We start from the raw sequence: 22,251 nt of genomic DNA, 5'->3' as shown, positions 1-22,251 counted from the left end.
TCTATGAAATTTGGCACAGTGGCACATATCGGGCACATATCTGGACGTGCATCCATATCTCGAAGGAAGTGTTGTGCAGAGTATTACAGTTTTGTGGACTTCGAAGGTGCAGCAAATAGTATTGATTTATTTACTCCACCCCTGTACCTGTAAGTTCCGAGGGGGAGCGATCCATTTTTTTCATAAAAATATAGCTTGTTTTAATATCCATTATAAGAGTAAGAGTAAGAGTAAGAATAAGGGTAAGGGTAAGAAAAAGAATATATAAGAATTTACGAATACTGCAAGTATATAATTGGGGGTTGGGTCCAAATCCAGAATTGCTCAGTGCATGATTCTCTATCACTTTGCCAAATTTCATTTATGTTCCACAAATTTGAACGATGTTGCACCATATTCTTCCACTATCTGTGTGTCTGCAGTTTTATGGAGAAATCAGCTCATCTTTGTCTACACCTAAACCTTTACAGTGCTGCGAGCGCTTCTTCCTCAGCCACTTTGACAGATTTTTTATTGGCAGTTAAGAAAGGGCTTTTAGAAAGGGCTGTTATTTGATTGAAAGCTTTAGAAAAGGCTGTTACCTGATTGAAAGTTTTAGGAAGGGCTGTTATTTAACAGACGTTTTAAAAAGGGCTGTTGTTTTACTGACAGCTTTAGAAAGGGCTGTTATTTGATTGACAGTTTCAAAAAGGGCTGTTATTTGATTGACAGTTTCAAAAAGGGCTGTTATTTGATTGAAAGTTTCAAAAAGGGCTGTTATTTGATTGACAGTTTCAAAAAGGGCTGTTATTTGATTAAAAGTTTCAAAAAAGGGCTGTTATTTGAGTGACACTATTAGAAAGGGCTGTTATTTTACTGACAGTTTTAGAAAGGGCTGTTATTTAATTGACAGTTTTAGAAAGGGCTGTTATTGACCTTTTTAGAAAGGGCTGTTATTTGATTGACAGTTTTAGAAAGGGCTGTTATTTGATGGACAGCTTTAGAAAGGGATGTTTTTTTTTGTGCGTATTAGAACGTTACCACCGCTTTTTTTTAACTTTGTTGATTTTTTCTCTATCTTTCTTATTAGATCCCTTACCCGAACACTTTCGACTCGGACAGCTTATTGACAATCAATAAGACGTCGGGGGAGCATGGAGGATCCGACGAGCGCGACGATTTGAAAATTATCGTGTTTGAGCCTCGTGATGACAACTCCCTCGAGCATGCCTCCGATACGGAGTATGACAACATCGATAACGGCAAACACGCCGACGAGCTCATAGTGGAAGAGAGTCTCTTCAATATATCATCCCTCGAAGACTTCAGCTCTTCTAACCGAAACACACGTGACTCCGAGGACCAATCAGGATTAAGTTTGCCGCGATCTAAGGACTATTACTCTGATGTTGACTACCGCCGGGGACCGGATTCCATGCAATACGACACTGAGAACGACGCCGATGACTTCAGTGATGATGGCTCACATCCACAGCTACTCACGGACACTGGGCTTCTACTGAATATCGGTCGCTGTAGGTTTTGCTCTAACAGTGCGTATAATATGGTGTGTATGCACCATGAGAACGGGTCTTCAATGGAATCGGAACAAAAACCTCCGCCGAGCTATGTCTCGACTGAAGATGCGACAACATCCTCGGATTTATCGCACGGTTATTTGCATAATGCTCCTCAAGGGCGTGTCTCATTTGATGACGCAATCCTCACGAGACATTTAAGGGATGATCCCTCGATTCCACGGGTCAAAAAGCACAGATGGACACATACCCCTATGACTGGGGACTCGCTAGCTCTTGAGATTACCGAGTATCTTTCTGAAAGTGCTTCGTGTGATGATCGGTTCTTAAGGAGTCATGCTTCGGAGAACCGAACAGAATCCTATATCCCAGAAGCAGTTAGAGAGTTAATTTCTCCGGTAGACCAAGAGTCTTTCATGGAGCCCAAAGATCTCGAACTTCCAGTAAATGAGCCAGATGTAGAAGTATATGAGCCTCAGCAGGACATTGAAATAGACGCTGACGGCCTGAGAGCACAAATATTAAGTCCTATTATGTCTGTGGACTATGATTCGGACGCAAGTGCGAACGGCGGGCACATGAGACGGGAAGATCCACAAAACGAAGAATCTCCTCCGGACATCGCAAAGGATGATAAGCCACTGTCTCCTGAAGCACCCATTGCGGAAGCGGAGAGTATACTACTTGTAGCTGAGGTCGAACCTGGCGCTAAATTCGAGACATGTGAACCGGAGTACTTAAAAGAGGACTATCAGTTGGTATACATACACGTGGCGGATGATGAGACGAGGGTGGAGGATCTTGGGAATAAATACAAATGCTCACTTCAAGTCAAAATAATCGCGCAGTCGTCTTTGGACCAATCATCTGTCGAGGAGAATACCAACGACGCTGCGATATTGCTTGAAGAGGAACCCATTCAGTTGGATTTCGATGATTTCCTACCGAGCGAGTCAATGTCTCCTGCTGAGCCAAGTGGGCCCTATGGTAGTCCTTTCGATATAACTATAGAGTCGTCACCTGCAACCAAACTACGGGACATACCAGATATAATACCAGATAACTATAAAACCGATCGATGGTCACTCAAAAGAACTAAAAGATTCCAAAATACTAAGAGCGAGGCTCGAGCTGAGCGCAAATGGCTTAAAGAAAATATCAAACAAGAGCAGTACCAGAAGACTAAAAAAAAGTTTCCGGATGCTCAGGTCATGATACTGGGATCAGAGAGTAGCCTGGAGACGATTAGCGATCGCGGGTCTTTTGTCGTTGACAATGGATCGTTACTCGGGGAGAGGGAGCCGCTTGTTTACCCGAGATTAGAGCCTGAGAAAGAGATGGGAGAAGGGGTCTCCGAGAGTGATACTGCTCTGAAAGGTGCGTGCGTTGTTTTGCTCTCCCTAAATGTAAGCGACAGAGGCTACCGTCTACAGGAAGCAGGCTAATAGGGGAGTTGCGCTAAAAGTCACGTGACCTTTCTGGGTGGCAAATTCAAAACAAAATTATCAAACAAAAAATACAGAAACGACTGGGGCCGTCACACAAGAGAACGACGAAAAATAAAATATTTAAATGAAACTATTTCCTTTCTGACAAAAAATCTGGCTTTTTCGTTAGCGCTGAATAAGTTCCGCTTATGATGCGAGAACATACATCACATCACAGAACGGCAATATTCTCCTACTCATATTAATATATGTAATTACCGTATACAAATTTGCTGTTTTCTTTAGAGCTTTGTCTTTGTGACCACTGAGATATAAGCTGAAACTCTATCACTTTTTTATCAACCGTGGCCACGACCCAGTCCATGACCAAACCCAAACAACACTGGCTTCTATTGATAAGGATTTCTTCCTAGTTATTATTCGGGGTCTTGACAACCCAATGGTTCTAACCCTCATTTTGTGTTTATGTTTTGAGTTTTAATTTTTAAAAGTCTGTAAAAGAATAAATAAAGAGAACTGCCCTCCTTAGCACCTCTTTTTCATGCTCCATTATTCCCAAAAACTGGTTGATATTACCATATCTGTGGTGTTTTTAGATGGCCATGGACCAGCTCCAGTCCGTCGTGGCCTGGTCAAACGTCTAGGCCATATCTTCGAGTCGAAGCAAAACCCCATAACAAGCATCAGACAAGTCATCAAAACTGCCAACGAATATGGTATCACGTTTCACCCTATCAAAATCTATATATATATATTTTTTAATATCAGTTGTATCCGGACATATCGATATACATAGAAATCTCGCAAATTTTTCAGAATATTCGTTTTTTTTACCCTACTACTTAATTGTCTCTTTCAGATGCGGCCGAGCTACCTACCAAGTCCCACGCAGGCGCAGTCCGATCACTACGAGAGAAATTCGAACAATCAACTACTAAATATCACGAATGAAAAAAGGACTAAAAACAATCGATGCTCTTCGAAATAAACGCAAGAGAGCATTATTAAATCAAAAAGGTCGTAAACAGAGAAATCAAATTCGTTCCCTCTGTAATTAAAAGTTTGGAGAATTGTTATGTGTCAACAATAATTTCTTTGTACTCAATTTTACATCTATTTCACATAGATTGTGTTGATAAAATTGCCATGTAGTTCATGAGCAACTTATAAATGCTGCGGGCTACAGCAAATAGATTTTCCGAGAGCAATTTTATTCGAAATAAGTGTAAATAACGTATATGTCTGTGTTGTTTTATTTTGTTTGTGTCCTTAATAAATGTCCCTGTAATCTGCTAGCCGGCTCTTTACACCTCTCCCTGTAGCCTGCTAGCCGGCTCTTTACACCTCTCCCTGTAGCCTGCTAGCCGGCTTTTTACACCTCTCCCTATAGCCTGCTAGCCGGCTCTTTACACCTCTCCCTGTAATCTGCTAGCCGGCTCTTTACACCTCTCCCTATAGCCTGCTAGCCGGCTCTTTACACCTCTCCCTATAGCCTGCTAGCCGGCTCTTTACACCTCTCCCTGTAGTCTGCTAGCCGACTCTTTACACCTCTCCCTGTAGCCTGCTAGCCGGCTCTTTACACATCTCCCTATTGCCTTATAGCCGGCTCTTTACACCTCTCCCTGTAGCCTGGTAGCCGGCTCTTTACACCTCTCCCTTTAGCCTGCTAGCCGACTCTTTACACCTCTCCCGGTGGCCTGCTAGCCGGCTCTTTACACATCTCCCTATTGCCTTATAGCCGGCTCTATACACCTTTCCCTATAGCCTGCTAGCCGGCTCTTTACACCTCTCCCTGTAGCCTGCTAGACGGCTCTTTACACCTCTCTCTGTAGTCTGCTAGCCGGCTCTTTACACCTCTCCGTGTAGCCTGATAGCCGGCTCTTTGTACCTCTCTCTGTAGTCGCTAGCCGGCTCTTTACACCTCTCCCTGTAGCCTGCTAGCCGGCTCTTTGCACCTCTCCCTGTAGCCTGCTAGCCGGCTTTTTTCACCTTTTTCTATAACCTGATAGCCGGCTTTTTACACCTTTCCCTATAGCCTGCTAGCCGGCTTTTTACACCTTTCCCTATAGCCTGCTAGCCGGCTTTTTACACCTTTCCTATAGCCTGCTAGCCGGCTTTGTACACCTATCCCTATAGCCTGCTAGCCGGCTTTTTACACATTTCCCTATCGCCTGCTAGCCGGCTCTTTACACTTCTCCCTGTAGCCTGCTAGCCGGCTCTTTACAACTCTCCCTGTAGCCTGCTAGCCGGCTCTTTACACCTCTCCCTATAGCCTGCTAGCCGGCTCTTTACACCTCTCCATGTAGCCTGCTAGCCGGCTCTTTACAACTCTCCCTGTAGCCTGCTAGCCGGTCTTTTACACCTCTCCCTGTAGCGTGCTAACCGGCTCTTTACACCTCTCCCTGTAGCCTGCTTGCCGGCTCTTTACACCTCTCCCTGTAGCCGGCTCTTTACACCTCTCCCTATAGCCTGATAGCCGGCTTTTTACACCTCTCCATATAGCCTGCTAGCCGGATCTTTACACCTCTCCCTGTAGCCTGCTAGCCAGCTCTTTACACCTCTCCCTGTAGCGTGCTAGCCGGCTCTTTACACCCCTCCCTGTCGTCGCTAGCCGGCTCTTTACACCTCTCCATGTGGCCTGCTAGCCGGCTCTTTGCACCTCTCCATGTAGCCTGCTAGCCGGCTCTTTACACCTGTCCCTGTAGCCTTATAGCCGGCTCTTTACACCTCTCCCTGTAGCCTGATAGCCGGCTCTTTACACCTCTCCCTGTAGCCTGCTAGCCGGCTCTTTACACCTGTCCCTGTAGCCTTATAGCCGGCTCTTTACACCTCTCCCTGTAGCCTGCTAGCCGGCTCTTTACAACTCTCCCTGTAGCCTGCAAGCCGGCTCTTTACACCTCTCCCTGTAGCCTGCTAGCCGGCTCTTTACACCTCTCCCTGTAGCCTGCTAGCCGGCTCTTTACACCTCTCCCTGAAGCCTGCTAGCCGGCTATTTACACCTCTCCCTGTAGCCGGCTCTTTACACCTCTCCCTGTAGCCTGATAGCCGACTCTTTACACCTCTAACTGTAGCCTGCTAGCCGGCTCTTTACACCTCTTCCTGTAGCCTGATAGCCGGCAATTTACAGCTCTCCCTATTGCCTGATAGCCGACTCTTTACACCTCTCCCTATAGCCTGATAGCCGACTCTTTACACCTCTCCCTGTAGCCTGCTAGCCGGCTCTTTACACCTCTCCCTGTAGCCTGCTAGCTGGCTCTTTACACCTCTCCCTGTAGCCTGATAGCCGACTCTTTACACCTCTCCCTGTAGCCTGATAGCCGACTCTTCACACCTCTCCCTATAGCCTGATAGCCGACTCTTTACACCTCTCCCTGTAGCCTGATAGCCGACTCTTCACACCTCTCCCTATAGCCTGATAGCCGACTCTTTACACCTCTCCCTGTAGCCTCCTAGCCGGCTCTTTGCACCTCTCCCTGTAGCCTGCTAGCCGGCTTTTTACACCTTTCCCAATAACCTGATAGCCGGCTTTTTACACCTTTCCCTATAGCCTGCTAGCCGGCTTTTTACACCTTTCCCTATAGCCTGCTAGCCGGCTTTTTACACCTTTCCTATAGCCTGCTAGCCGGCTTTGTACACCTTTCCCTATAGCCTGCTAGCCGGCTTTTTACACATTTCCCTATCGCCTGCTAGACGACTCTTTACACCTCTCCCTGTAGCTTGCTAGCCGGCTCTTTACACCTTTCCCTGTAGCCTGGTAGCCGGCTCTTTACACTTCTCCCTGTAGCCTGCTAGCCGGCTCTTTACACCTCTCCCTGTAGCCTGCTAGCCGGCTCTTTACACCTCTCCCTATAGCCTGCTAGCCGGCTCTTTACACCTCTTCATGTAGCCTGCTAGCCGGCTCTTCACACCTCTCCCTGTAGACTGCTAGCCGGGTCTTTACACCTCTCCCTGTAGCCTGCTAGCCGGCTCTTTACACCTATCCCTGTAGCCTGCTAGCCGGCTCTTTACACCTCTCACTGTAGCCTGATAGCCGGCTCTTTACACCTCTCCCTGTAGCCTGCTAGCCGGCTCTTTACAACTCTCCCTGTAGCCTGATAGCCGGCTCTTTACAACTCTCCCTGTAGCCTGATAGCCGGCTCTTTACACCTCTCCCTGTAGCCTGCTAGCCGGCTCTTTACACCTCTCCCTGTAGCCTGCTAGCCGACTCTTTACACCTCTTCCTGTAGCCTGATAGCCGGCTCTTTACACCTCTCCCTGTAGCCTGATAGCCGACTTCCGTGGGTTTACTCGAAAATAACTGTAGAAGGGGGGAAGGAATCTCCAAGCTCGAAAACAGTAATCTCCGAATAAAACCACTGGAGTAGGTCGGGCTTTACCTCTACGATGCTATCCAGATATTCATATAATGATATATGTGACGGTTCACGAGAAAACCAAACATGGATTCATTTGCATACAGTTTTATTCTGTTTCGCGTTTTGTTGAGATAAAAAGAATAAGCTAAGAAGAACCTTATAGATTTTTACATCAAGATTCAATATTTTGTCTTGCTTTTCATATTGTTGCAATAATATTGTGTAGCTAGATTTTTTGTTTGTTGCTCTTTGTCGTTGTACGAAAGAAAAAAGTAAGCTGATTAAAATTGAGAGACAGAGTCCATCCCCGCCAATAATTACTGCAATTTCACCTGCACTGCCCTGAAACAGACGTTCGCGCGAGCAAGTGTGAACATTCGTTTTCGAAGCGCGCGCATACCACGACACAGTGGTAGATGGTTTCCATAGCAACAGCGCAAGGTTCACTAGGTGTGTGAATATGAAGGTTCTTTTGCAGTCGTTGAGATACATGCATCTCGACAAAAACTACTGTTTGCTCTCAGGTAAGGAAACGCGCCAATTGGCGTACACAAAGTAGAGTAGTATTAAAACTGTCAGTTATTGATCGACCTATCTAGCCGAGGCATATCAAGAAAATTTAGCCAAAAATTGTCGTTTTTCCCAGACGCAGTCACTTCCATATAAGGAAACTATAATATTCCTTATTTTGAAAACCTGCACGATTCTTGTCATTTTTTAGGGCTGCCGTACCGCAGGTGCTTTGCAAACTTCTTGAATTGTATTCAGAAGAGAAAAACAGTGACTGTGACCATCTTTAGTCAATGAAGAAATCTTCTGAAAAGAAACTGAATTTCCTCGGTACCAACCCCTAAATCGACAACGGTTTTTTCATATGATTAGTTTATACACCCACTAACGATACAAGAACCTGCAAATGATAACAAAAAATAAGTGATTTTTATACCCAAACTTTTTAAAGAGATTCATTTGTTTGCATATAAGTTTCGCTGAGATTTAGGATTCTAAAAATGTCCGTCAAACATTCCTTTTTCATGCTTTACATATGACAATGCAAGGGCTACTATAAAAGTAAAATGCCCGATTCCTTTTAGGGAAGAATGCCCGAATCATCCTGGAGCTGTTCCGTTTGTTGGACGTACATGACGAGATGGCTCTGAACGATATCCAGTTTTGGTCTTTTATGCGTAGCGCTACAGACCTGTCCAAAAGCGAGATCTATACTGTCTTCGACATGCTCGACGTCGACTGTTCGGGATCAATCGACTTCGACGAGTTCTACCTTCTTTTCTGTATCCTGATCGCGGTAAAAGACAAGGAAGAAAAGCATTTTATTCACCGCCATTCCCGCACCGTGTTCGACCTTTTGGATGAGGACGACAGCGGCAACATCTCCGCGTACGAGTTCGAGCGCTTCGGGTTCCTGTTTAATCTGGAGGGCAAGGCTATCAGGGAGATATTCAGAGAGTTCGACGTGTCGGGGGATCAGGTGGGTAACGCGATGATCAAGGTGACTTGTCGCATCATAAACCTACGAGATGTCACATGACCTCGTACATTGTTTCACAACCTCATTACGTCATTTATGGTATTAATGATGATGATGATGATAAACAATTCTTTTATAGCGCTTACACAGGCATTTTCTGAGCGCTTTACATATAATCTAACTAGTATCTAACCACTAATCTTACTAATACCTAACCACTAATACCTATAATCTTACTAACCACTAATCTTACTAATACCTAACCACTAATACCTATAATCTTACTAACCACTAATCTTACTAATACCTAACCACTAATACCTATAATCTTACTAACCACTAATCTTACTAATACCTAACCACTAATAACTATAATCTTACTAACAACTAATCTTACTAATACCTAACCACTAATACCTATAATCTTACTAACCACTAATCTTACTAATACCTAACCACTAATACCTATAATCTCACTAACCACTAATCTTACTAATACCTAACCACTAATAACTATAATCTTACTAACCACTAATCTTACTAATACCTAACCACTAAAACCTATAAGGTCGCACACTATACAGATGGTCATATGACGAATTCCACTAAGTAATCGTTAAGATAAGGTTTCCTATCTCAAACGTACGCTCCCTCTCACAATTTGCCCGATGACGACATGCCGTATTACCTTTGCTCCTCCTGTCACGTGATCGCGCGTGGTCACTCATGCTAACGGCGTGTAATTGTAGGAGCTGGACTACTCAGAGTTCAAGATGTTTGCTATGGCGTGCATTGACAGGCAAGCAGAGATAGAGTCCGCCGCCAAGCTACCCACAGTTCTCTGCAAACTTGAACCCTGCCGCAATATGGCGTGTGTTATATCCTGACTCATGGCACTGTTATTGTAATGTTTAGGAACTTTTAAAAATTATATACTTCATTCCTTGCATAGCTTTGCTTCAATAGAATGTTGAACCCTGTTCAACCGAACTTATTTTCTCAATAGGACCAGAACTAGTGGGAGGAGTAGTAATAAGAGAAGCACGGAGGTAGTGATAGTGGTAAAAAAGGGTTGGACTTGGTGGTGGGAATATCAGTAAGGGGAAGGTGGTGGGGTAAGTAGCGGTAAGGCAGCTAACGAAAATAGGAAATGGTACGAAAAAATGGTGACAATTGGTAATACGATATAAAAGCCATTGAAAACTTTTAATGAAGCTGGTTTGTGGCCGGATATTGTCCTGATACCTTGATAGTCCCCTTCAATAAGATTGGATACTTTTTTCCCCCACATTTCTGGGTGTAAGGATTGGGAGTTTATTTGGACGAGGCTTTCAACCGAAATATTTCACGCTTATAATAGAACTACCTAAAAATACCGTTCTCGCTCAGTTGTTAAACAAGGCAAAGTCGCCAAGTCGTGTGCGTGTATTGAAAAAAGGAAAAGTTCTTATCAGATTTGCTAGATGCTTTCTATCAAAACTTAGTCTAGACATATAAGATATTTAGCAAGCAATTGCGAGCATGCGATTACCTAGCGACATATCGCGAGAAATTCCTAGTCAATAAGCATGTGAGCACTTGAAAAGTTTAAGTATACACCTATTACGTACACCTATTAGCCCTTTCACTCTTGGGTACTTTTAAGCAAAATTGTAAAAGAAAAAAGACTGAAAACAGAAACCTGACGGCACTGCTACTGCCTGTTGCTTACAACAGTTTTGCTTGTAATTTGCTTAAAAATTACAGCTTTTTCACATCTGGAGAGTGCCTTAGGACATCATAAACTCTATTTGTGCATAATTAATGCTGTGCTTATGGATGTTTGCACGCTGAGGTTGATTCAATGGGATAATTCCTTGTTTGGGTTTCACCGAGTGAGAAAGTAATTTTCTAGTGAATAGCCTCAACTCTCCAATGTGGTACATCTTTGCTACCCAACCTTATTCAAAAATTGTTTTCAGGCTTATTCTGGGTTCCTTGGACCTGGAAATTTTTTGTTTGGCTTTGGTGCAAAGAGACTTTAAAAAAAACTTTTATAATTATGGGAGAGGAGTTTGACCGCCTCTCTGTGAAGGTGTTTCCAAGATTCCGATGATGCAGTGCAGGCATACAATATAGCCTAAAGATGGCGACTCGCTTTTAATCATCCTCATCTGGTGTACGTCAAATGGCCTCGCTTGTAACCCCGATAAAACGGAAATTGTACATATCTCATCTCGATTCACGTCAACCAACATAATTCCTGAAATCGACGTTGATGGACATTTCATCAAACCAGCCCAGGCAGCACGCGACCTCGGAGTAATCATCGATTCGAGTTTATCTATGACAAAACATGTCAACAGCATCTGCAAATCAGCCTACCATTCTATAAGGAACATTGGCAGAATCCGGAAATACCTCGACCGCGATAACTGTGAGCAGCTCGTACACGCTTTCATAACATCAAAACTAGATGCCTGTAATAGCCTTCTGTCTGGACTCCAAGAAAAAGAAATCGCCAAACTACAGCGTGTCCAGAACTCTGCCGCAAGACTAATCGTTGGTGCTAAGAAGAGGGACGCCATTACACCCATTCTCAAGGAACTTCACTGGCTACCTGTCGCTACTAGAATAGACTTCAAAATTCTTACAATCACACATATAGCTCTCCATAACCAGGCTCCTGAATACATCACTGAACTCTTAACACCGTATACGCCATCTCGATCCCTTAGATCCGTTAACAAGAACCTTCTTGTCATTCCTAAATCACGAACAAAAACTTACGGGGACAGATCTTTTTCAAACTTTGCAGCTAAATTATGGAACTCCCTCCCCCTACACATTAGAAACACCGACTGTCTCAGCAAATTTAAATCGAAATATTTAGAAATATTATCATAAGTATTAGTATATATATATATATATATATATATATATATATATATATATATATATATATATATATATATATATATATATATATAGATAGAGTTTTAGCGAAATTATTGAGTAGAATAGAGTAGGATGTTTGTAAAGCATTGAGATTTTTATAATGCTATATTAAATTATTATTATTATTATTATTATTATTATTATTATTATTATTATTATTATTATTATTATTATTATTATTATTATTATTATTATTATTATTACTATTATTAATGGAGGTCTTAGCATTGATTATTGTGGCTGATGGCTGTAGAATGGGACCTGACGGAGCGCAATAAAGGTATCTATTTGTGACTTGGTTTCTGTTTGCTTGTCTTTATTTGTAGTTGGGAATTTTGTGTCTTTTTTGGTAAGAAATGTTTCTAAGTTTAAGCATTTGTTTATGAATTTGTCAGAAATCAAGGTTGATATTTTGACAAAAGAGTCAATCCTATTTCATTGCTTGGATGTGCTTTTGAAGGTCGTCTATGCCTTGGATGAATCCATGAGTATCCGGGTCTGGTGATCTTTAGTTTGCATTTCTGACGTTTTGGAGTTGGCCTATATTTTACGTGCGTTATAGAAATGGACGTGTTAACATACACCTCTACAAATCAAAAGAACAAAATTCTGATCCTGCGCAAATATGTTCACTAGGGAAAGTGCACGCCGGAAAAGTTCCGCTATTGCGCCGTGCTTGTTGGCTGAAGTGCTTGTTTGCTGAATAACCAAAGTGATAATCAAGATTTAGTCATCATGTGGAGTTATCAGGTCACCAAATGATTGATTGCAAACCGCGTACATACAATTATTCTATTAATGGTTTACCCACGTCGAACTCTCCGAATATCTCCCTGATAGCCTTGCCCTCCAGATTAAACAGGAACCCAAAGCGCTTGAACTCGTACCCGAAGATGTTGCCGCTGTCGTCCTCACCCTTGTTTCAGCAAAAGCAAAGGTGGGGCGAACGCTAATACTTCTCGAATAATGTTTCTCTTAAATTATGTGTTATTTTTCTTTAATTGGATTAATACTAGAAATATAAAATGGTGAGCTATTATCAAGGGAACCCACACGGACGTTTTACAAAAAATAATGCTGACCCTTCGCTATGGTATTGATATGGCCATGTGATCAGCGGTCACACGACCCTTGTTCTCGCGCCATGGCCGCCATGTTGGAATAAAGTCTGCGGTGAATACACCACACTCTCTAACATAAAGGCACTATATCTTTTTCAGTAGTCTAAAACGAATCCGCGTGGATGATGTAATAGAAAATCAAATAAGGTACATCCATCAATGACAACAACGGCTTGTCTCTTTTGTAGATTCAGACCAATCAAATCCCTTTCTCATGGGCTTCATTTTGCCATGAGGAGCTTTGGTGCACTAAAAAGTTAATTGAGCTGCGGGTGGAACCCGTAGGTCGGAATCCCCTCAAAGGGAATACGTGCGAAAAACGTCACTCAGGATTAACACTTTGGACAGAGCTTTTGCCATTTGATACACGTCCAACATACTATCCTCCATAATCGAATGAAACTAACAAGACGGACGCGGTGCGTGTCGTAAACTCGACAAAGCCTTTCCATAACCACTTGTCTCGCTAAGCTTAATTCTCAATTATGGAACGAGCGTGGGGTCACAAGAAGACAGGGCGGCAAACCGTCCGGCCTATTTACTTCCGCTCTAATGACACTCTATACGGGAAACAAACTGTAGTGATTATAGTGCTCTGGTTATATCCAAATCCAGTCTCGCGTTTAATAAGCAACTCAAACAATACATTTCATCTTCATTCACTAAAAAAGAGTTAGTCATGTTTCTCAGCTAACTGAAATAATGTTTTCTTACTCCCTGAATACAAATTCCCGGAAGTGGGCTATAAAAAGATAAATAGTCCCAATCGTTTACACTTTCTTTTGTCAGACAATTAGATCGAACTTACAAACAAGCAAACAAAAGGGAACAATCGGAATATGGTATTTTAGACCAAAGATTAACGCAATTCTTCGATTTGCAAGGCAAAGATAAAAAAATCAATGTTTGCTTCGTAGTAAAAAAGTTACAATGGTGGGATGCTTCCTTGGGGGCAACTGCCAAAAGATGAGACATCTTTGCAGTCTTGTCGCCTAAAGATGGGACATCTTGACAACAACTTGGCCCGAAAGGAAAGCAAATAATCATTGCGAATCCATTATAAAATTATAAAAGGGTTTAAAACAACTGCCCAAAGATGAGTCATCTTGACAGTCCGTTGCCGAAAGATGCAACATCTTGACAACGCGAGGTCTTATTTCCTAAAAAAACTGTAGGAAAATTATTGAACCCCCCCCCCATCCCCCACCCAAAATAAAAATTAAACCAGTGAGTTCAAGAATTTTGGTCGTGCTCCCCTAGTGACACTAACAAGGCGTTAATTTTTGGTCTTAACCAGTACTGTTCTCTAGTGCATTCAGGGGCGACCTTGTTAAGAGCACTGTTCTTAGTTTTGTCCCCAATAGAGCCACAAATACGTCCAAAAGAATAGACATCGCTTTCGGTTGACGTATACCTCTCACAATCTCGGGCGCAATTTGCGGGTGCCTCAGGTGGTACTACTCCCTCTGCACCTCCGCCGACAAGCGCTTCAGCCGTGCATCCTTCGCATGTTGGCATTTGCCGAAGTCGACCAAAATTGCTCTGAAATCTTTGTTGTAGTAAGTTACTAGAGCATTGTCTGCTTTAATGTCCCTGTGAATGTATGACTTAGGTTTGGTTTAGACGTTAGTGCGTGGGTTAAAGTGTGTACGTGTGGCTATTTTATATGGTGTATTGCATTGGGGGCTGTAGGGGTAAGAGTTGTGGCTATTGAAGGGAGGTAGAAAAAGGCTTGCAGTGAAATGTTATGGGAGAACTGTGTATTTGACCTTCGGAGGAAGGTGATAATTACCAGCTTGTGTGCGATGGCGTATATAGAGCGAAAATAAAACGCGGAGGTACAGGCAGCAGAAACGGCAGGAATACGCATGCATGTACCTGGCGGGCTGGAATACGCATGCATGTACCTGGCGGGCTGGAATACGCATGCATGTACCTGGCGGGCTGATAAAAGTAGATACGCAAACACACAGAAACAAAACAATAATGTGAGAGATTTCATAAGAGCTCTTAGGAATAAATGTGCCACCACACTGATTCTAGCCACGATTTATCGTCAGGGAGCAAGATCGACGGCTAGTCAGACGCGGTAAGGGAGGTAAAAACTGATGGGTCCCAAGGGTAGGAGACACGTGGACTACGACGGAATAGAAAAAGGCTGAAGGGGAAACAGGAGATATTACCGCGTCTGAGGTGTATTTCAAACTGTTGTGATCGATCTAAACAGCTTGCTCCTATACACGAACGTGTGGTTGCACATGTTATGTGTTTGTGTGTGAGGCTTACATTACGTCAGATTTTCGCTCAACTAAGGTCCGCATTTTCATAGCTTGAGCTTGTGATAACACGGTACGACTAACGTGACAATGGCATGCAACGGATGTGATCAGATTACAATGTTACAAGATTGTGTTGTTATAATATGTATGTGTATGGTAGGGAGCGTATGAAGTAAGTGAGATTTGAGCAAGGCGCTAATTGATGTTAGCAAGTGTAAGTTGACACAGGACCAATTATGGCTGACAGGGATTAACGCCTCGAGGCAACTGGAGCCTCCGATTTTTTAGCTCCCCAAAGCTCCTGTTTGAATAAACTAGTCTATATCGTACAGTGGGCAGTACATAATGCTTATTGTGAATATATATATCTTAAATTCGGGTTGTCCGAACCTCTCAGAGGCTGTTTAAATCATTTCTTACTGATGAACTTGGCGGAAGTCAAGGCCTTCAATTTCATAGGTAAAGAACCAATTTCTACCTCTTCCACAACTGGACGTAAAGTGGGGGTATTATACAGCCATGGGTATAATTTTATTATAAGTTCTAATGTTCAATGTATAAATACCAATGTCTCCAGGAGTCATATTTCATTACAGCTTCAAATAAATACAAAAAGCCCATATAGTCGTGTTCGTGAACCAGAAGAATGAATATAATACACCAAGAACTGGAATTCGATTCTGCCAAATTTTCGTCTTTAATAAAACTTCTCCAGGGCAGACTTCAGTCTGCGTATCAAAATATTAAATTTAATTATTAAAAACGAAAATTTGGCAGAGTCATTACAGCTTCAAGTATAGTCATTTTGAAATTCAAATAACTGAAGCGCCCACAGGAGGCATGCTCTGTCTTTGCTACTGATATCGATTCCAGATATGCACTCTGAGTTCCTTGACTCTAAAACTTCACTATTGTGGGTAAAAAAGCAGTTTTCTATTCATTTTGTTTGCCTTTACTATTTTTATTTACATAAGATGGTTTCATCTTGATCTATTTTCAATAATTTTACTGTTCAACAATTTTACTATTAAAGCCGCGTATCAAAATATTAAATTAAGATTATGCACGACGTGAGTGATTTAGGATGATGGTAATAAAACATGAGAAAATAGTGATTTAGTGTAATTTTGAAATAGGCAATTACCAAGCTGCACGGAATCGTTGATAACATAAAAAGTAGAAAACGTTTTCCCCTTTTCCTGCTAATAGTCAGGTCTCTTATGTCGTTGTAAGAAAAGAGTAGAAAGGAAAATGCATTGATTTTTTCTTTCGCGTTTCCAATCCATATAGTGATCCGCGGCTGAACACAAGTTTGAACCATCAAGCGAATGCACATGCAACACAGGTGTAAACAAAGACGACGCAAACGCAACACTGTAAACAGAGAGGACGCAAAAGCAATACATGTGCGGACAGGGTGTATGAAAACAAAACACAAGTGTGAACCGGGTGAATAAATACACACAACACAAGTACACACCAGGTGAACGCAAACGGATCACAAGTGCAAACAGGGTTAACGCAGGTAACCAGGTAACGAAAGAATACAAGTCAAGTGTTGGCGAATTCAAGTAAAATTTGTCAACGAAATTCCGGTGCAATTTTGCCAAGCGATGGTCGCCTCACGTCGCTGAGCCAGGCAAAGTAAAAGCAAAACCAGTGAGCCACTATTGCTGTACACAGAGCAAAGTAAAAGCAAAACCAGTGAACCACTATTGCTGTACACAGAGCTTTCACTAAAATTCTTTTTTTTCTTTCGTTTACCGTTGTACTTCTAGATTTCCTATTTCTTCGTTTGTTTTTATGGCGCTATTACACCGATTACCTAAGTCATTCCTTATTGTTGGTATTTATATACGCGTCTCTTATCAGATACCATGCCAATAAACGTCATATTTAATAACCATTTCGACACGAAATGACACTTAGGAACTACCCGACTCACATGTTTTTATCCTATTAAAAAACTTGTTTTGTTGCTCGTTCATATAGCATTTTAAGCAGATAATTTTTTTCTGGAGCCCCATGTTTAGCCTAAAGCTTTTAGAATACTATTAAAATCCACTATATCCGCCGTGAGAAAAAAATTACGAAAGTTCTAACATCGTCCGCGTCATTCGTATCCCTTGTGAACATGTTTTTATAAATTACAAAAAGCCATGCATCGATTCTATAAACATTCAAAACATCTAAAATGATAACAAAAAGACTATTCAATTGTCCTTGATATGCCTATATATAGATGTTTTTATCGTAAGCGGAAGGTTCTTTTCTGCAACAACTCTAACAAAGAACGCACTGGGCAATGTGTGAAAATGTGTGTTACTTAGGAAGATAAGTAGATTTAGCAGATAAGAGCCTCCTCTAAAATAGAATATCAACGGTAACTATATATCTAAGACCTTTTCAAGTATACGCGGAGTCCTTAAAGACTTACTGTCTTAAAGCGCACCCTTAATATTTTGATCTTCTCGAAGCTTGTCGATTTCCACCTTTAGATGTACCTCTACAAAAAACGCTTTCACCCCTGGCGTATTGGTGATTTTGGGGGATCATATATTACTAGCCTGCTTGAAATTGTTGGGGTATTATTATCGCAAAAACACCTAGTCCTGAGTAGTCGTTGGCGCCATTTCAAGCGCCATCTGAACAAACGCCTGCAAAAAGCGTCATCTGAAGAAACCCCTGCAAAAGGCGCCATGTGAACAAACCCCTGCAAAAAGAGTCGTTGGAACAAACGCCTGCAAAAAGCGCCATCGGAACAAACGCCTTCAAAAAGAAAGCGAGTACTCGAACTGCTGCAAACACTTAAAAAAAATGCGACCGTGCTAATTTCGAGTTAATGTGGATTTTTTGCTTGTTCTCCCATGCTCCTTTCTCCTCCTCGTTCGACCTCAATACACCGTAAACACCATAAACATTCAGCATCCCCCTCCCCTCCAGTAGACATGTACATCATTCAACGCGGTATAAAAATCATCAAGAGTACTTTGTGGCCGATCTCAGGGACCCTGTTCTTAATGGAGACCCTGTCCTGACGGAGACCCTGTCCTGACGGGCGTAAGAAAGCTCTCCAATCTCGAGCAAATATCGTAATGAAACAGGTGGCACTGTTAGCCTCCTCAACGCTCCTCTGCGATTTATTCCCTTTAGCAGTTTTCTATTTACCGATCACTATCAATACAACTCTACATCCAAAAAGCCATATTATAGGAAGAGCGCAAGACATAAACGAACTATTTCAAGCTGACGGAAGCATTTTGACACTTCGGCTTGATACTTCGGCTATATTAATTGTTTTTGGTCTCTTTATATTTTAATCATCTCTGTGCATAAAGCACAGAGGGTTTTATATTCTCTTGCTGTGATTCTACTTTGTCTTTTCTTACTTGTGATTTTTATAAAATGGCATAAATGGCATAATTTATAAAATGGCATATCAAAACAGAGCGAGCGGATTTGTAAAGAAAAAGATTAATTTTTTCGTCTGACATACGGAAATGAATTGAGACCACCAAGAAGCGCCAGTGTTATGTTTGTTCAGAAAAAGCATATCACATTTAATTTTATCTCTTATCTCTGATCTTTTCAGTACAAGACAACCGAAAATTGGTTTTAAATGTCTTTCGCACATATTAAAAGGCTGCTGTCACCTTTACATACAATTTTCACTGCGCATAATCAAATAATAAGATTGTCTGGATTGAATTGAATTAAGCAATGAAGAAAGGATGTTTTAAAAGCACTAAGAATAATGCGACTCGAATGACATATGGTAGATGGTTCATATTTGTAACCCATATCAAAGGATGAGATAAAACGCACAGTTTCGTCGCCATAAAATGAGAAAGCCAATATTGCCAATGTTGACTTTTTTATACTATCCTTTTTCACAATTTTTTGACAATTGTTCAAAATAGACCAATGTACTGTAGCATTCTACTGATTATTTACTAATAATACTATTGTTTACCATAGTAAACTCTCTTTTTCATCAGACAAAAATCCCTGGCATGTTAAATCACAGGTTTTGGCGATGTCTAGTATTTTGTGGTTTTGCTACTCATTTTATCTAAAAGAGACGCTGGTAATAACACGGCATTTCTCCCTTTTTCACAAGCCAAAATCTACGCCCCAAAAAATCAGCGAAATAACGCTGATCACATGATGAATTATTTGTTCTTGAAATAACATTCACTGTTAGTTTCGGATGCATTTTTGTGTAAAGCATATAATCGTCTTTAATGCATAGGTTTTACATTTGTAGGCAAATTTTTGTTTTATGCCCCAGAGTTGGTATCGATTGTCCGGTCGCTAGGAGGACTTAAAAATTGAGTTTTCTCCTTTTTGCTTCGAATAGCACCCAAAGACATATAAATCTCTCTCCGCTGCCTTCTGTTATTACTATGTTTGCCTATGGGAATAAGGGACCGCAATGCTTCGCGAAAGTCTAGTTTCATGAAAGTGTACAATAAAGGGTTGATGAACGACACCGAGAAGCGCAAGAAGTCGAACACGGAAAACCACCTGTCGTACGTTTCGTAGTCTTCTTCGTCAGGATGAATGATGTACTCGCTAATAAGTCCTAGGTACCAGGTGGACCAGCAAGTGGCGAAGATACCTAACATTAATGCAAATATTGTTATTGCCCGCATCTCAGTAGCTAACGGGGCTTTGTGGGTCTCACCCGTACTCTCACTAGCTAAGCTTTGTTTTTTGATCTGGTTGATTTGTCTCCTTATCACCATAAACATTCGATAGTAGGTAAAAGCCATGACGCAGAGAGGAATTACGAAGCAAATTGCGATCCCAAATATGTTGTAAACCAGCGCGCACGTCACTTTGATTGGATCGGCGGAGTTGAAGTTGGTAAAGTCTTGCCAAGCTAGTTGAATGATGGCAATAAAGAAGGAACCAGTCCAAATCGCTGCTATAACCCGCCGTAGCCTCGCCATTCGCACCATTGACATGTACTTGAATGGATAAATAACCAGTATATAACGCTCAATGGTGATGGCGAAGATGTGGAAGATGGTTGACACAGCGATGAACCGGTAGATGACTGCCGAAGTGATACAAAGTCCTTGTGTAGATGGATAGTAGACAAACGCGTTGCACGCAACACTGGTCGGGATCCCAATAAACCCCAAGTTCAAGTCAGAAATAGCCAGGCTCACTAGAAGTGTGTTGGTTTTAGTGCGAAGTGCTCGCTTGCGAACAAACAGCACTGTTATGAGAACATTGATTGCAATTATCAACACAGCTAGAATGATCAAGCAAGAGTCATACACCGGCTCAAAGAAGATCGGCTTGTCCCCGAAATAAAACGATCCATTTTGGTTGGCTTGAAGTTGTGTTGTAAAATTATCAGCAGTGGCGCTAGACATGTTTTAACGCTGTGTTCTGGCGAGCCTGCGGACTATATTAAAATGCGTCGTCACTTGATAAGCGCCAACTTCTCACATCTATACACACACCTACGAGCGCCAATTTGCAGCAGAGATGAAGCAGGACACGACGTCCCGGTCACCGATCAAGTGTATGTGCTGGATTCCTCACTCAAGCTCATACTGCTTGATGAAATATTTGAGTTGTTTATGCCTGATGGTGCAAAAATGCTCCAGGGCACGAGTGTAGCCTGTAAAGGTGGCCTGGGCGAAGTTGTCGCGTGATTAAACGACACAAAATGTCTCTTGTCTTGTTGAGTCTTAGCTCGCTGTCGTTACTTTTAATGTTTGGTGTTTTGAATAAAAAACCGTGAGCTTTATAAGTTGTAGCGCTCTGCACAATGCGCATGGCTAGCAATTGTCCACTCTGACTGTCAATTAACAAGAATTGGGTGCGCATGCGCAGACTGGCGAAATATTGAATGTACGCTAATTGCACTTTGAAATACTCTATTCAAGTGGTGTACAATTGTTAAGATGCCCCGATATTCAGAGGTATTTATCATCAATTTAATTATCGTTATCCTGCTTGAGTTTTACAAAGCACACAAACCAACGCGTCTCTCAATGTTCATATTCCCTAAACATGACCATTACAGTATCTTTTCCTAGAGCTGTTTTAACGAGACAGTGTCGAGTCTTGTGACTAAAAACAATTATAATGCAATTAAAAATGGTTTGTGGTAGACAACCGCTTTATTCCTCGTTTGTTTTCATCAAGTTCGTCGTGTTGCGATGATTGTATGTTCGTAGTGAGGCCGTGACATGTTCACGACTATGTTTTATTGAAACTCAAACCGATCTCCCCCGCAACGCTCATAGAAACAAGAGTGGCCCCTGCAAGGTGTGCGCTTCTCATCCAAACAAAGATTTGAGATATAGGTGGGTTTTGCCACCGGTCGTGCTAAATAAAGACAGATCCTGCAGATGAATCGACTCCATGGGTGTCGTCTGATATGAATTATCATGTCTGGCAGCCTGATGTACGCCTGATACCAAATCGTGAAGACAGTAAGCCTTTTTCTTATTATACCAGCGCAGTTTTTCTAGGCTGATAGATAAGGAATTTTTTCCCATTAAACTAGCGCAGTTTTCCTAGGCTGATAGTAAAACCTGAAGCAGTCTGTGAATGCGCTCTTGCCCATGATATAATAAATCTCTTATGGATTATAATAAGATTGTTGCTGTTTTTCGACAGCTTTCATCGTCCATTTTGCTGGGATTCGGTTTACTGTTTAAAAGAACCCAAGCGAATAGATCAACATTACTTAACTGGGCGTTATACCGGAAACGAGTTGACAGATTATTAAAAGGTAAATAAATCAAAGAGAACTTTAATGATATTTTGCCGACATCGACTGCGTTTTTATTCCTATACTCGGCAACAAATGTTCTTATCCCATTCCCCGTTGCTTTGATATTTCCTTTTAAGAGAGTATAGAAAAGTGACTTAAAATGCCCTGAGGGAAATACCCTAGATAATTATTGTTGAAAATTAAAAAAAGCGATACATTAAGGAAAACATTTAGAAATAACCCAAGGGAAAAAACATAAGACTATTTGTGATTGAATGGTTTAAAGAACCCTTTGGCTGTAGAACTCTAACAAACACTTGAGAAAGCGATATAGAAACCCAAATAAATTCTTTATGAGACGTA

At 41.8% G+C, this 22,251-nt stretch overlaps 3 protein-coding genes across 7 annotated transcripts in view; 2 read left to right on the top strand and 1 right to left on the bottom strand.

Moving 5' to 3' along the window:
* The window catches only part of LOC5518271, a 59,478-nt gene extending 55,220 nt beyond the window's left edge, over nucleotides 1-4,258 (top strand). For all 5 annotated transcript variants that reach the window (XM_032362896.2, XM_032362895.2, XM_032362897.2 and 2 more), the window contains 3 exons: nucleotides 1,070-2,894; nucleotides 3,562-3,681; nucleotides 3,825-4,258. In XM_032362896.2, coding sequence (XP_032218787.2) covers nucleotides 1,070-2,894; nucleotides 3,562-3,681; nucleotides 3,825-3,916 — 2,037 coding nt within the window. In that variant the 3' untranslated portion in view covers nucleotides 3,917-4,258. The remainder of the gene's footprint in view (nucleotides 1-1,069; nucleotides 2,895-3,561; nucleotides 3,682-3,824) is intronic.
* Nucleotides 4,259-7,745: 3,487 nt separating this feature from the next.
* On the top strand, nucleotides 7,746-10,019 carry LOC5518270 (EF-hand calcium-binding domain-containing protein 9). Its single transcript, XM_001638236.3, has 3 exons — nucleotides 7,746-7,844; nucleotides 8,415-8,809; nucleotides 9,559-10,019. Exons 1-3 carry the CDS (start codon nucleotides 7,781-7,783, stop codon nucleotides 9,694-9,696), a joined length of 597 nt encoding a protein of 198 aa, XP_001638286.2. The 5' UTR covers nucleotides 7,746-7,780; the 3' UTR covers nucleotides 9,697-10,019.
* Nucleotides 10,020-15,774: 5,755 nt separating this feature from the next.
* Nucleotides 15,775-20,977, bottom strand: LOC5518321 (tyramine/octopamine receptor). Its single transcript, XM_048731255.1, has one exon. The coding sequence runs from the start codon at nucleotides 20,531-20,533 to the stop codon at nucleotides 19,427-19,429; it is 1,107 nt and encodes a 368-aa protein (XP_048587212.1). The 5' UTR covers nucleotides 20,534-20,977; the 3' UTR covers nucleotides 15,775-19,426.
* Between the last annotated feature and the right edge of the window lie 1,274 nt (nucleotides 20,978-22,251).

Source organism: Nematostella vectensis, chromosome 1 (assembly GCF_932526225.1).
Source record: "Nematostella vectensis chromosome 1, jaNemVect1.1, whole genome shotgun sequence".
NCBI classification, from domain to species: Eukaryota; Metazoa; Cnidaria; class Anthozoa; order Actiniaria; family Edwardsiidae; genus Nematostella; species Nematostella vectensis.
The sequence above is the reverse complement of the archived record's forward strand: the minus strand, read 5'-3'. Positions and strand labels throughout refer to the sequence as shown.

What these genes read in the sequence shown, in the direction of transcription:
- LOC5518270 (XM_001638236.3), top strand. Translation starts at nt 7,781, where the DNA reads ATGAAGGTTCTTTTGCAGTCGTTGAGATACATGCATCTCGACAAAAAC. An exon ending in AAACTACTGTTTGCTCTCAG is followed by an intron (nt 7,845 to 8,414) that starts GTAAGGAAACGC and finishes GATTCCTTTTAG; the next exon opens with GGAAGAATGCCCGAATCATC. An exon ending in TCGACGTGTCGGGGGATCAG is followed by an intron (nt 8,810 to 9,558) that starts GTGGGTAACGCG and finishes GTGTAATTGTAG; the next exon opens with GAGCTGGACTACTCAGAGTT.
- LOC5518321 (XM_048731255.1), bottom strand. Translation starts at nt 20,533, where the DNA reads ATGTCTAGCGCCACTGCTGATAATTTTACAACACAACTTCAAGCCAAC.